Consider the following 12,658-nt stretch of genomic DNA (forward strand, 5'->3'; position numbering starts at 1 on the left):
ACATTTACTTTGTTTTGATATGGGGCGGTCGATATAATTAGGTACTAGGGTAAAGGCTCAAGTAAATGAACAGATTGGACGTTTTTACATGTATTAAGAGTTGGAATAAAAAACCGGCTGATATACCTTTTTTAAATATTTTCTTACAAATTCTTACACTTTTTTCAATTTCAATTTCAAAACCGTGTTCCGTTCAAACCGTTCAAAAGTGCGTGTGCGTGCGTCCATGTGTGTGTGTGAGTGTGTGTGAGTATATACTTGTCTGTATGTTTGTACGAGTGTTTGTTAGTGTGGTATTGCGTTGTATAACCACATGAGTAGCGAACAGAGTCAAAGCTTCATACAAGCGCGCTACGATAGGTACACTACTACAAGCTTGAGGCGCGTGTGTGCGTGAGCACAGGCGCTACGTCGCGTACGGAGAGAAATCGGTTTATACCGGCTCGGCCTGTGCTCAAGCTCAGGGGCTGCAGTACACGTCGCGCGTCGTGTTTTCATTTAATTTAATGTTAATGATAATAATTTAAATAGTGTTTAAAATCTATTTTCTTGAACTGTCATAGATTTTGTTCAAAATCAATATCTGAGGATCCCTAGGATCACAAAACAGGATATTGTTACCAAATTTAAAAAAATCGACGCCATTTTGAAATTCTTTGTTAATTGACCGATTTCGTTCAAAATCGATATTTAGAGCTCCCTGGGATCACAAAATAAGAAACTGTTACCAAAATTTAAAAAAGTCGACGCCATTTTGAAATTCTTTGTAAATTGACCGATTTCGTTCAAAATCGATATTTAGAGCTCCCTGGGATCACGAAATAAGAAACTGTTACCAAAATTTAAAAAAGTCGACGCCATTTTGAAATTCTTTGTTAATTGACCGATTTCGTTCAAAATCGATATTTAGAGCTCCCTGGGATCACGAAATAAGAAACTGTTACCAAAATTTAAAAAAGTCGACGCCATTTTGAAATTCTTTGTAAATTGACCGATTTCGTTCAAAATCGATATTTAGAGCTCCCTGGGATCACGAAATAAGAAACTGTTACCAAAATTTAAAAAAGTCGACGCCATTTTGAAATTCTTTGTTAATTGACCGATTTCGTTCAAAATCGATATTTAGAGCTCCCTGGGATCACGAAATAAGAAACTGTTACCAAAATTTAAAAAAGTCGACGCCATTTTGAAATTCTTTGTTAATTGACCGATTTCGTTCAAAATCGATATTTAGAGCTCCCTGGGATCACGAAATAAGAAACTGTTACCAAAATTTAAAAAAGTCGACGCCATTTTGAAATTCTTTGTTAATTGACCGATTTCGTTCAAAATCGATATTTAGAGCTCCCTGCGATCACAAAATAAGAAACTGTTACCAAAATTTAAAAAAGTCGACGCCATTTTGAAATTCTTTGTTAATTGACCGATTTCGTTCAAAATCGATATTTAGAGCTCCCTGGGATCACAAAATAAGAAACTGTTATCAAAATTTAAAAAAGTCGACGCCATTTTGAAATTCTTTGTTAATTGACCGATTTCGTTCAAAATCGATATTTAGAGCTCCCTGCGATCACAAAATAAGAAACGTTACCAAAATTTAAAAAAGTCGACGCCATTTTGAAATTCTTTGTTAATTGACCGATTTCGTTCAAAATCGATATTTAGAGCTCCCTGGGATCACAAAATAAGAAACTGTTACCAAAATTTAAAAAAGTCGACGCCATTTTGAAATTCTTTGTTAATTGACCGATTTTGTTCAAAATCGATATTTAGAGCTCCCTGGGATCACAAAATAGGAACCTGTAACCAAAATTTAAAAAAGTTGGCACCATTTATAATTCTTTCTAAATTGACCGATTTCGTTCAAAATCGATATTTAGATCTATCGATCGATATTTAAAGATCGATATTTAAACTAGGCAATCACAACAAAAACAAACTTTACCATCTTGTTGAACAAATAACTATTGTTAATTAAATTGTATCCTCCAGTGCCAGCCCTACCAAAATAGTTATAAATTTTGCTCGCTTCTTAGAAGCTTTGCCTCTGTTTGCTACTCTATGGTATAACACCATGTTAGTAAATCTTAGTATATTTTTAACCGACTTTAAAAAAAGGAAGAGGTTCTGAATTCGTTGGTATCTTTTTTTTTTATGTATGTTCCCCGATTACTCAAAGACGCCTGGACCGATTTGGATTTTTTTTTTGTTTGATAGGGTATACTTTGCAAGTGGTCCCATATAAATTTGGTAAAGATCTGATGAATATCTTTGAAGATGGAGAACAGAACTCCTCAATGGATAAGAGCAAATTCAATTTTTTTTTTAATGTATGTTCACCGATTGCTCAAAGACGCCTGGACCGATCTGGATTTTTTTTTTTGAAAAGCTAGGTATACTTTGCAGGTGGTCCCATATAAATTTGATGAAGTTCTGATGAATATCTTCTGAGATGGAGAACAGAACTCCTCAATGGATAAGAGCAAATTGCTCGCGATCAGTGTAATTGCTTAGTAAACAGTAGGGTTTTAGCTGGGCATGTCATATTATTATAGTACAGTGGGGCCACTAAAAATTTTGAAATAAAAAATTTTCAAAATAAAAATAAAACCGACTTCAAAAACCACAATAACTTAAATTATTTTTTACTTTTTAGTGTTTGTGATTTTGAAGTCGGTTTTATTTTTCTTTTGAATTTTTTTTATATTTATTCTGGTATTCTGCTTTCTTGGATATGGATCCCTCTTGGGTATCCCCATTTCTCTCTGTCTTTGGTACTATCAAGCTAATTTTCTCTCGCGATTTGCACAATAGCATTAGACCAACGCGTCTTCGGTCTACCTACCTGTCTTTCTTTCATCTGTAAAAATCGATACAATATGACCATTTGCATTTCAGTTTTAGGGCATGTCTCAAGGTGTCTGTAGGCTTTGTCTTTTTTCTTATGTCTTCAATTCTCACTTTGAATATTTTTTGCTTAATTTATGCACCTTGCCATCGCCCTTTAGCAAGTCACTATTTCTTTTTATATTCTTTGTCTGGACCCATGTTTGGCTGGCATAGGTAAGGCATGGCAGGATGCATGTATCTATAACGGATCTTTTAAGATGTACTGGGTAAGCTCCTTTCATTCTTTCCTTTTGTGCCCAGTAAAACAAGCATACTCGGGCTACTTTGAGAACCCATTAGCAGCTAACAGCAAGGCCTGGACTCAAATTTTTATATGTGGAAGCTGTATTTCCTCGTTGCGTTTATGAGCAAATAAGAATAGTTAACTACTTTTACTAAAAAAAAATTTTATAATTTGGCGCAAACCATCTAAACACCATGATGATTATTATTTCTGCATTGTGAATATTACCAGAAGAAACAGCAAAAAAAATTGTTCCAAGCGGCTCTATTGTAACTTGCAGTCTTCTAAAACAGGTTTTATTTATTATTATTATGTAAAATAGTTTTTGATTTATCGCGCAAAATGTAGAAAAAAATATACAATAAGTCAAAAACTGAAAATCTGACATTTTTTTTAAAATTCCAAGGCGAAAATATACTTAAGAATTTATTAATAGGAATCGAGAGTTTATGCACTAGATAGAGTTCGTTCATTCACTGAAATTCCCAGTTCATTTACTGGCAATTTATCCTTTTGTTAAATAAAATAATTTATAATAATTAATACCACGCATTTTTTTGCGTTTTTGATATTTAAATAATTTAAGAGTGTATACCTACTGTGTATAGACACAGATAAAAAAAAATATAAAAATTATATATAGAACGATTCTCATATATCTTAATTTTAGGTCAAAGTCAGGGTAGTCCTTATTCGTTCATGTACTGGATCTTTTACCCTCCTACGTCAAAATACTAAAAGTCCGCGTAAATTTCGCAGATTGAAATGTCTGCTTGATTAATTGTCAATAGAGGGTCATGACATGTCAAAATTGCTAGTTTGAAGGGGAAATCGTCAATGTCATTCGCATAGGTTTTCCTCTTAATAGTAGTTAAACTATTTTAACGATTCCAAAGCACTTGTAAAAATTTATTTAAATAAAAATTTATTCTATTCTAATAAATAATTAATCAATCTTGGATATTGCTTACGTAACGTCATTTCCATATACTTAAATACTACATAGCGAGAAAACGAGCAGCCGACCCTGATGTTAAATGATTACCGCCATTAATGAACATTTGCAGCCACAGAGAAATCGCCAATGGTTTGCTGCCTTTTCAGGAATTTGTTGCGTTATTGAAAAATAATTTCACTACTTAATACTTATACATTTAATATGGTTAACTAGTAAACTTTGAAACGCCCGCACCGAATGGAAAGCCATTTAAAATAGGGCAGTAACACGTTTCAGCGCAAAGCTCTTGCACTGTTATCCGTTCAAGTTCCCGCTTTGTGAGTACTCAGGTTAAGCGAACGGAGTAATTAGAACTTCAAACAGCTTTGCGCTTTGTTTTCTGAGAACTTGCTGTTAATCTTTTAAAGTAATTTCTTCGACGTAACTATGATATACATAAGTAGCTACATATTTAAATAGATTATACACCCCGACTTCCTAATGGTGGCCTTAATTTGAATACGTAGGTAGGTACATACTTATAATGTGGTAACCTACAGCGGCATGTTGAGTATGCTTGTGACCATCTACTAGTTTCTAATGGAGGTAGTTTTGCAGAGCTTCGCGGCAAGAAATGTCCTTGAGTATGCCCGCGTAAATGTCAGCACTGGTCCTTTTATGCTTGCAGACCTATGATAGTCTTACTACTCGTAAGACTGCCTTCTGTTCAGGGTCCAAGGTTCGATCCTCGATGTACCTCTAATGTTTCGGAACTATGCGTTTTTGATGTGCATTTTAAATAATAAAGGTATCACTTGCCTTACAGTGAAGGGAAAGCTCAGGAAAGGTCGTGAAGAAACCCGGCATGCCTGAGAGTTTTTTACAATGTACTAAAAAGTGTGTGCATTCTTCCAATTTGGCAAGCGCGGCGTGGTGTACTATAATCTTAACCCTTCTCATTTTGAGAGCAGATTATGTACTCAGTAGTGAGTGAGTCCATGACAAGTTGAAATATAATGATAACGAGACCGACCGCAAATGTGTTGACGTATTGACGATTGCCCGGACGCGACCCAGCCCTGCCCGTTCTCGGCATAAAATAAATCATGCCTAAAGTAGGTACATAATATACTAGAGGAGTACATCACAATTATTAATGTGAAAGTTCGGATATTTGTTACTCTTTCACGCCCATAATAACTGAACCGATTTCGTTGTGGAAAGTTAATAACTTATATATACCCTGAATTAACAAATAAGTTACTGTTTATCCTGGAGAGTTAAAGAGTTCCTGCTTGATTAAAAAACCCTATAGTCAACCCAATGTCATCTAGTAAGAAATAAGACTGAAGTTTTCCAAATCCCCACAGGATAGGACATAAATAAGGATTTATTTTTTTGCGTAGTGAATGAAGGTGCAGACGGTCGCTATATGCCAATAAATTTGAAACCTACTGTGCAGAAAATTATCGTAGGTTCTATACCTTAACTCGTGGCTCCATCACTGTAAGGGTATCGTCCTCGAGAAAGTACACCAGGTTAACAATTCGGACTCTATAGTTTTCATCAGGGTTGTCATAGACCGGCTGTTTGAAGAAAGCCGTAAAGTTCAAGCACCGTTTGTCGTAATGCACCCAATGTGGTATCACAGCTGGCAACGCTGGCTGCTTCACTCTGCCGTAGGTTAGTGAAGGGTCGTAGCTAGAAAATATATACTTCATCACTGTAAAATATGATACAATTAAGACTTATTCTGGGCTTAAATGCACCCACGACGCCGCCGCACGGTGCATATGGATGACCCAAACACATGCCCGTATAAGCGATAGGTATAAAAAAATAATATTAGATTAAATCCACTTTATCTTAAACTTGGCTTCGCTACTTTAGTTGGTTTGACAGAGTTATTGCGTGATACTTTATGGTATTAGTTTCATGGGCCACATTCATATTGGAACCGTCATTATTCACGTCGATAGTGAGTTATTGGCTTATCCCGATTACTTTGGGGTCTATAATAGGTCACGACCTCGGTGGCATCACAGGACGGCTGTAATTTTTCACACAGGTTTCCTTTACACCAATATTACTTTAAATCTATCAAAATGGATTCATTAGGTATTATATTTGAAGACAATATCAATAATACAAGCAATCTTAATAAACTTGGCTACGTATTGCGAGTGTACCTACCTAACTCCCAATAGAACTTCCGTCAAATATTACGAATTATGATGAGACTCAATATCATACAGTTTTCTCTGTAATGTGATACTATAGTATACCTATTCCAAATCTCACCAACGTATTCTAGTGAGCCTAAGATCTAAATTCTCTAACATCTTCATCTGTTCGCAATCCCATCTGAATCCCGAATTAGTTTACATTAGGTAACGAGAAATTTAAGAAAAAAACTTACATTATAGTATCTTCCGGTAAAGCGAAAGCGTTGCTATCCACATCCGTAGCGGTACCACCGGGAGCTCTAACCGTGGTGTCTGGGAATCGATATCCTTGGTAGTACTTTAGTGAGCCTCGCATGTGATGCTGGGTCTTCGTTGGGTCTGCGAACGTCAGCCCTGGCAGTTTCGGTAAACCCCACGCCATGTTCAAAGCTGATGAAACATTTTTTTATTGAAAATATAACAATAAAAGTTAGCCTTAAGTATCTAATTACTGTACAAATCATGTCCACGTGGAGGAATGGTGCAAAGAAAACTGGCTGCTGTATTACTGCGCCAGACAGCCACGCTGATCCTTTGTGCAAAAAAATGAGCCAGCCTTTCTGTCACCAATTGAGGTTTTATTGCGTTTTATTTAAGTATTAGCTGTGATGAAATGTCTCGCATAAAATCAGCACTAAGACTCATGAGTCCAAGGTCTCCACGGTCAACGAAACGAAAATGTGACTCGGTTCCCGGTCCTGATGCTGTCTCACTGATACGACACGGAGCCAATGTGTCAACGTACCTACTTTAACGCCAATTATAAAACATAATGTCCGATTATTATCGGAATAGCATTAGCGTTCTACATTGTGATAATAATATTATGTACTAGAGATTGCCCGCGACTTGGTCCGCGTGTATTTCGGTTTTTAAAGATCCCATGGGAACTGTTTGATTTTCCGGGACAAAAAGTTGCCTATGTCAATTGCAGGGACCCAAACTACCTCTGTTCCAAATTTCATGCAAATCGGTTAAGCAGATGGGTATTTAGGAATCCCGTGGGAACTCATTGATTTTCCGGGATAAAAAATAGCCTATGTCCCCGGGATATAAGCTAACTCTGTACCAAATTTCGTCAAAGTCAGTTAAACTGTTGGGCCCTGAAAAGGTAGCAGACAGACAGACAGACAGATAGACAGACAGACAGACACACTTTCGCATTTATAATATTAGTATGGATATTAGTATGGATTTTCAGAACAATATAACTAAAATTTCACGCCGAACATTTGAGAAACTTGTGCAATTTAAATCAGTGGACAATGCCAAATTGCTAAACCAAAATGCAAACTTGGCAAGAGCATTCCTTAAGTAACTGAAACTTCCATTTATACAAGTATTTAGGAGACGTCCTCAATTTCGTAATAGCAAAATGAATGTCAAGCTTTAGCTTGATCTGCTCGTCCACTAAACGCACTGTTCCGAATGAGGCTCCGAATCGTGCATGGCTAGGTTCGCCTCATGGCCCCATTTATCAGGATCTATCAGGTTGAGGATTGAATTGAACTATACAATATTTTAAACTGACGTGGGTCTAATGGCTATCTAGTTTAATGGTACGTTAAAATACATAGGTCCAAAGTACTAATAATAATTTTTTTGGTGAAAATTAAAGTTGAACCGAGTTGTTACTGTAAGAAAAAAATATATATAGATGGGACCATGGGACGAGAAAACGATCTATAAGAGGGCTCACTCCGTCACTCGTTTCATACAATCGTAGTTCCAATTTCATTTGAATATTAAGCAACCAAAGTCCATGAAATTTTGCAGACATATTCTAGAAACTAATATCTATGTCTGTGGTTTTCCAGATTTCTGTTAAAATATTCGGTTTCAAAGTTACGCGGTCTTAAAAATTTTCATACAAATCTTTGAGCCCCTGTAATTTTAAAACTACATATTTTTAGAAAAATCTAAAACACCACAGACACAGATATTAGTTTCTAGAATATGTCTGCAAAATTTCATGGACTTTGGTTGCTTAATATTCAAATGAAATTGGAACTACGATTGTATGAAACGAGTGGAAACGAGTGACGGAGAGAGCCCTGTTAAATATATACATTGATACATTATATTACTATAAGTATAAGTAAAGTGATAATTGATGACTTACCAAAAATAGGATTATAAAAGTAATATTTTGCTATAAAATAAAAGCAAGTACACCAATCATAAAATAATAATTAATATGTCTCAAGCTCTGAATCATTGTTTGTTTGGCAGATTAGTCAAATATTGTCAAAAATAAACAATTTGGTTGCTTAGAGATGACGCTATTGGTTGCCACTTGGGTTGCCAAGACTCCTTGCTGAGTTATCGATATCCATGATATCCTTGTAAAAGAGGTTTGGTTTATTAACGTTGCGTTCATCATAGCCTTTTGATAATGCTTTAATAGTTTGATTAATTAATATTATTATTGAATGAGAAGGATTAAGCCGTAGTCTACCACGTTGGCCATCTGCGGATCGGCAGACTTCAAACACCTTTGAGAACATTTATGGAGCGCTCTCAAGCATATACATGTTTCCTCACGATGTTTTCCTTCATTGTTATAGCAAGTTATTAAATTGCTTAAAATATACATTCGCTCCGAAAAGTTCAAGTGCGTGCTCAGAATCGAATCGGCGACCCCCTGACAAGGAAGCCGACGACTTACGACTAGGCTATCACCGCTTTTATTTTACAGACATACTTACTTAAAGGTTCAAAGTTAATACAATTGGATTTGCTTTTCCCCTTCAGTAAATTTTTCATTCTTTTTCCCTTCAACGAGTTCGTTATGGATAAAATACAATGAAAAAAAATGCTGGAAAGGATGACAGGGCTAAAAAACTCCGCCAATTCACTACCAGTTCATCCTGTTTTTTTTTCAAGCGACTTTAAACTTCATGCTTAATGTAATAAAGGTTAATATTACACATTCCTCTATCACTGAGTTTTTTTTAGTAGCAATGTTGTATCTTTGTGTTGGTTGAGAGCCGAATATCCTGTGAACAAATTGCTAAAAGCTGCTTTCACGACTGAACGCTATCACATATTTGTAATTGTCATATTGAATTTAGATTAATACTATCCTTATCAAGGATACAATTTTTGTGTACTAACGACAGTTTAACCAAGAATTTATAGGCTAAGTAGTTATTAGTTGTCAATAAAGAAGCTTTGCCACCTGGCTTTTATTTTACAACACGTTTATCTAAAGAATTTTATTATTGTTGTTTATTTTTGCTACAAAGGCATCATTTCGTGCTCGTTCTATTTTTAGTGCTATTCTTTTAAGAGGCGTTCGTCAGTGGCAAAGCCTCGGCAAACGCTCTGGTGAGTTGATGAGCAAACTCAGCAGTTTTAGTGAAATATGACCTATAGTAGACTGGTATTAATTTTTAGGTAGGTACTTAGTTTTAAAGAGCAGTAGAGCACTAAATGGCCGCTATAATTCATCGATATTCAGTTGAGTCACGTAATTTATAGGTATAAATCATTTCTAAAGTCTACCTTACTTTAATAATCAAGATTCTTTTAACAAATACTTCTTTTGTTATCTTCTATAATAGGTGCTCAGTTGGAATGAGTAATTTATTGATGCTCCGTTAAAAACTTAAGTTAAGAATAATTTTTTTTTTAAGTGATTAATTATTTTTCACTTTAATTAGTATGGATGTAAAATTATTAAGAGATATTATATTTATTTTATTTGACTCACCAACAACATTCATACATAAACAAATATTTACATAAAAAGATTTATGACTAACAGACAAATGGAATAAACGTTAACAGCTGGCTAGTACAGAAGATTTAGGTACAGATATTATGAAAGTTGTATTGTACCTATAATATATAAGTAAATTTATTCAGGTAGCATTATACAATATATGTATATATTTTAGGCTGATATTACAATTGAATTTAGAATAGACCAATGTAGAGTCACCTCTCGATTCGAACGAACAAGTAAAAGTTTACATGAATAAAAGTCTTTCTATTTTTATCTCTGTTGTATAAATACAATTTTACTGTTTGTAAAACTAAAGCGTCTAGTTTCCTGGCAACTAGTTTGGTTTCAGTAAAAACCTAGTATGACAAGATTTTAGCTCATAAGTTTTATTTGAATCCTGATATGGCTATCCCGATAGATCCAACAATTATCCATACTAATTATTGTGTCTGTATGTGTGCCTGTCAGCCAACTTTTCACGGCCCATCCGTTTATCCAAATTTGATGAAATTTGGTACAGGGATAGCTTGCATATGGACATAGACAAATTTTGTCCCCAAAAATCAAAGTGTTTGCACAGGAGTTTCAACCTAAATCCACGCGGATGGCGTCAAGGGCATCAACTATTAATTTATAAATAGCTATATATGCAGTAATTCCTTTATATCAATTTAGGCCCGGGTAACACACTGACAAACAAACATTAAGTGAGGTCCTAGAGGACTCGTGGTAACTTAAATATTATAATATGCTACATATTGCTATAAAAATCTTTTCACAGTGACCTGTCAAGTTTGTAATAATATCAAGATGTCGCGTCTATTGGGAATTATGTCGAGACTACAGCTGACTGGATTTTCTCGTCATACGCGACGCTATTCGGCTCTGCCCCTTGTGTATTCCGAGGACGTACGCCGAGCAAAAGCGGACGGAACGCCAATAGTTGCGCTAGAATCGACGATTATTACCCACGGGATGCCTTATCCGAAAAATTTGGAGACAGCTCGTGAGGTTGAAGACATTATTCGAAACCAGGTAAGTTTTTTGAAAAGTATAACTATTAACTATACTTCACTGTCAATTAAGGAGAATAACTTGTTATTGATTATGGTACTCATACCATGTCCAAAGATATTATGAAACCCCAGATATGCAAAGATCATACTTTCATTTATTAAGACGTGAAGACAAATACGTAGAGTATGACAACCAAGCTCGTAGCGACTCGGAATAAAATACATACATACATCCAGATAGTAGCGCGGTATTTACTTAACTTTGAGTAGAACTCTTCGAGTATGCTTAAAAACATAGTGGTCATGTCAAACGAACGATGTACTAACTGGTTTAACATAGATTTGTTGGAAATATATTTTTTTTGCGTCAGAATTAGTCTTTAACAGTAGTTTTATATTTCAGGGAGCTACGCCTGCAACAATCGCAATTCTAAAAGGCGTGCTAACAGTAGGCCTAACAAAGGAACAACTGGAGTATCTTGCAAAAGCCAAAGGTGTTATCAAGGCATCGAGGAGGGACCTGGCACCCATCATGGCAGGACAGCAAGACGGTGCCACTACTGTAGCCGGCACTATCATTGCAACTGAACTAGCTGATATACCAGTATTTGTGACTGGTGGCATTGGTAAGTAACCTTTCATCATCGAGAGTGTTCTTAGCTATAATCCAAGAAAATCGATTCAGCCGTTTAAAAGTTATCAGCTCTTTTCTAGTTACAGTAACCTTCACTTGTCGGGGGTGTTATAAATTTCTAATTTACACTTGTTTAGCTCTGTGCCCTGCCCATTGCCACTTCAGCTTCGCAAATCGTTGTCAGTTACTCTGGTTACCCCAACTCCACATTTCTGATTTGACAACGTAGAGTTTCAACCGTACTGAGTGAGTCAGAGTCAGTACAGAATGCTCGGAGTCTACTGAGTGACTCCGAGCATTCTTATATGAGGCCCTTAGGTAGCGACCATGTCTCAAGTCCATGTGTTATCACTGGCTACACACACTGTTCGAAATAACCCCTATATTGAAATTTATTTTTAAATCTTAATTCCTGAAATTATCTGGTTCATTACATTGCATAATAGTCAGAGGACAATACTGACCGAATTTTATGAAAGCAATAAGTATTTTAAGATTGCTCTGGGATAAATGTGTTGTTATTTGTAGCTGTTAACTGCGTTGTAGCGGAAGAGCTACGAGTCTACGAAGCGTAGAGCTTAACAATCATAACTAGTTTATTATGCAGATTTACTTCAGTGGCTATTGCTGTCTATAAAATTTATATCTGCAATTCTAATTTCTAGGGGATCGACCGAATTTATAATTTCTAAATTGAATCAGGTCTTGTTTGGTGAGAGATTTTGGCTTAGGCTAGTTACCATTTTTACCCGGCAATCGATTTACGTTTTTGTGTTCGGTAAAAACCGATAGATATACAACCCTAATAAAATTACCATTCCTCTACCCCGTTAGCCTGCTTCCATTTTAGACTGTGTCTTCATTAGATACCACCAGGTGAAATTGCAGTCGAGGGCTAACTTGCCAAATAAAATAAAATAAATCTTAAATACAATTTTTACTTAGTAAGTAACACAGAAGCATTGCTTATGTTGTAGTAGGTC

At 35.7% G+C, this 12,658-nt stretch overlaps 2 protein-coding genes across 2 annotated transcripts in view; one reads left to right on the forward strand and one right to left on the reverse strand.

Moving 5' to 3' along the window:
* LOC123864434 (EF-hand domain-containing protein 1-like) overlaps nt 1-8,450 on the reverse strand; it is an 80,683-nt gene extending 72,233 nt beyond the window's left edge. The window contains exons 1-3 of the mRNA XM_045904853.1: nt 8,418-8,450; nt 6,490-6,685; nt 5,555-5,771 (exon numbers count right to left, since the gene is read on the reverse strand). Of these exons, the coding sequence (XP_045760809.1) occupies nt 5,555-5,771; nt 6,490-6,677 (405 nt within the window). The 5' untranslated portion in view covers nt 6,678-6,685; nt 8,418-8,450. The remainder of the gene's footprint in view (nt 1-5,554; nt 5,772-6,489; nt 6,686-8,417) is intronic.
* Nucleotides 1-12,658, forward strand: part of LOC123864435 (pseudouridine-metabolizing bifunctional protein C1861.05) — a 154,060-nt gene that overhangs the window by 18,191 nt on the left and 123,211 nt on the right. Inside the window, exons 2-3 of the mRNA XM_045904854.1 lie at nt 10,807-11,060; nt 11,445-11,667. Of these exons, the coding sequence (XP_045760810.1) occupies nt 10,836-11,060; nt 11,445-11,667 (448 nt within the window). The 5' untranslated portion in view covers nt 10,807-10,835. The remainder of the gene's footprint in view (nt 1-10,806; nt 11,061-11,444; nt 11,668-12,658) is intronic.

This window comes from Maniola jurtina, chromosome 4, assembly GCF_905333055.1.
Source record: "Maniola jurtina chromosome 4, ilManJurt1.1, whole genome shotgun sequence".
Taxonomy (NCBI): Eukaryota; Metazoa; Arthropoda; class Insecta; order Lepidoptera; family Nymphalidae; genus Maniola; species Maniola jurtina.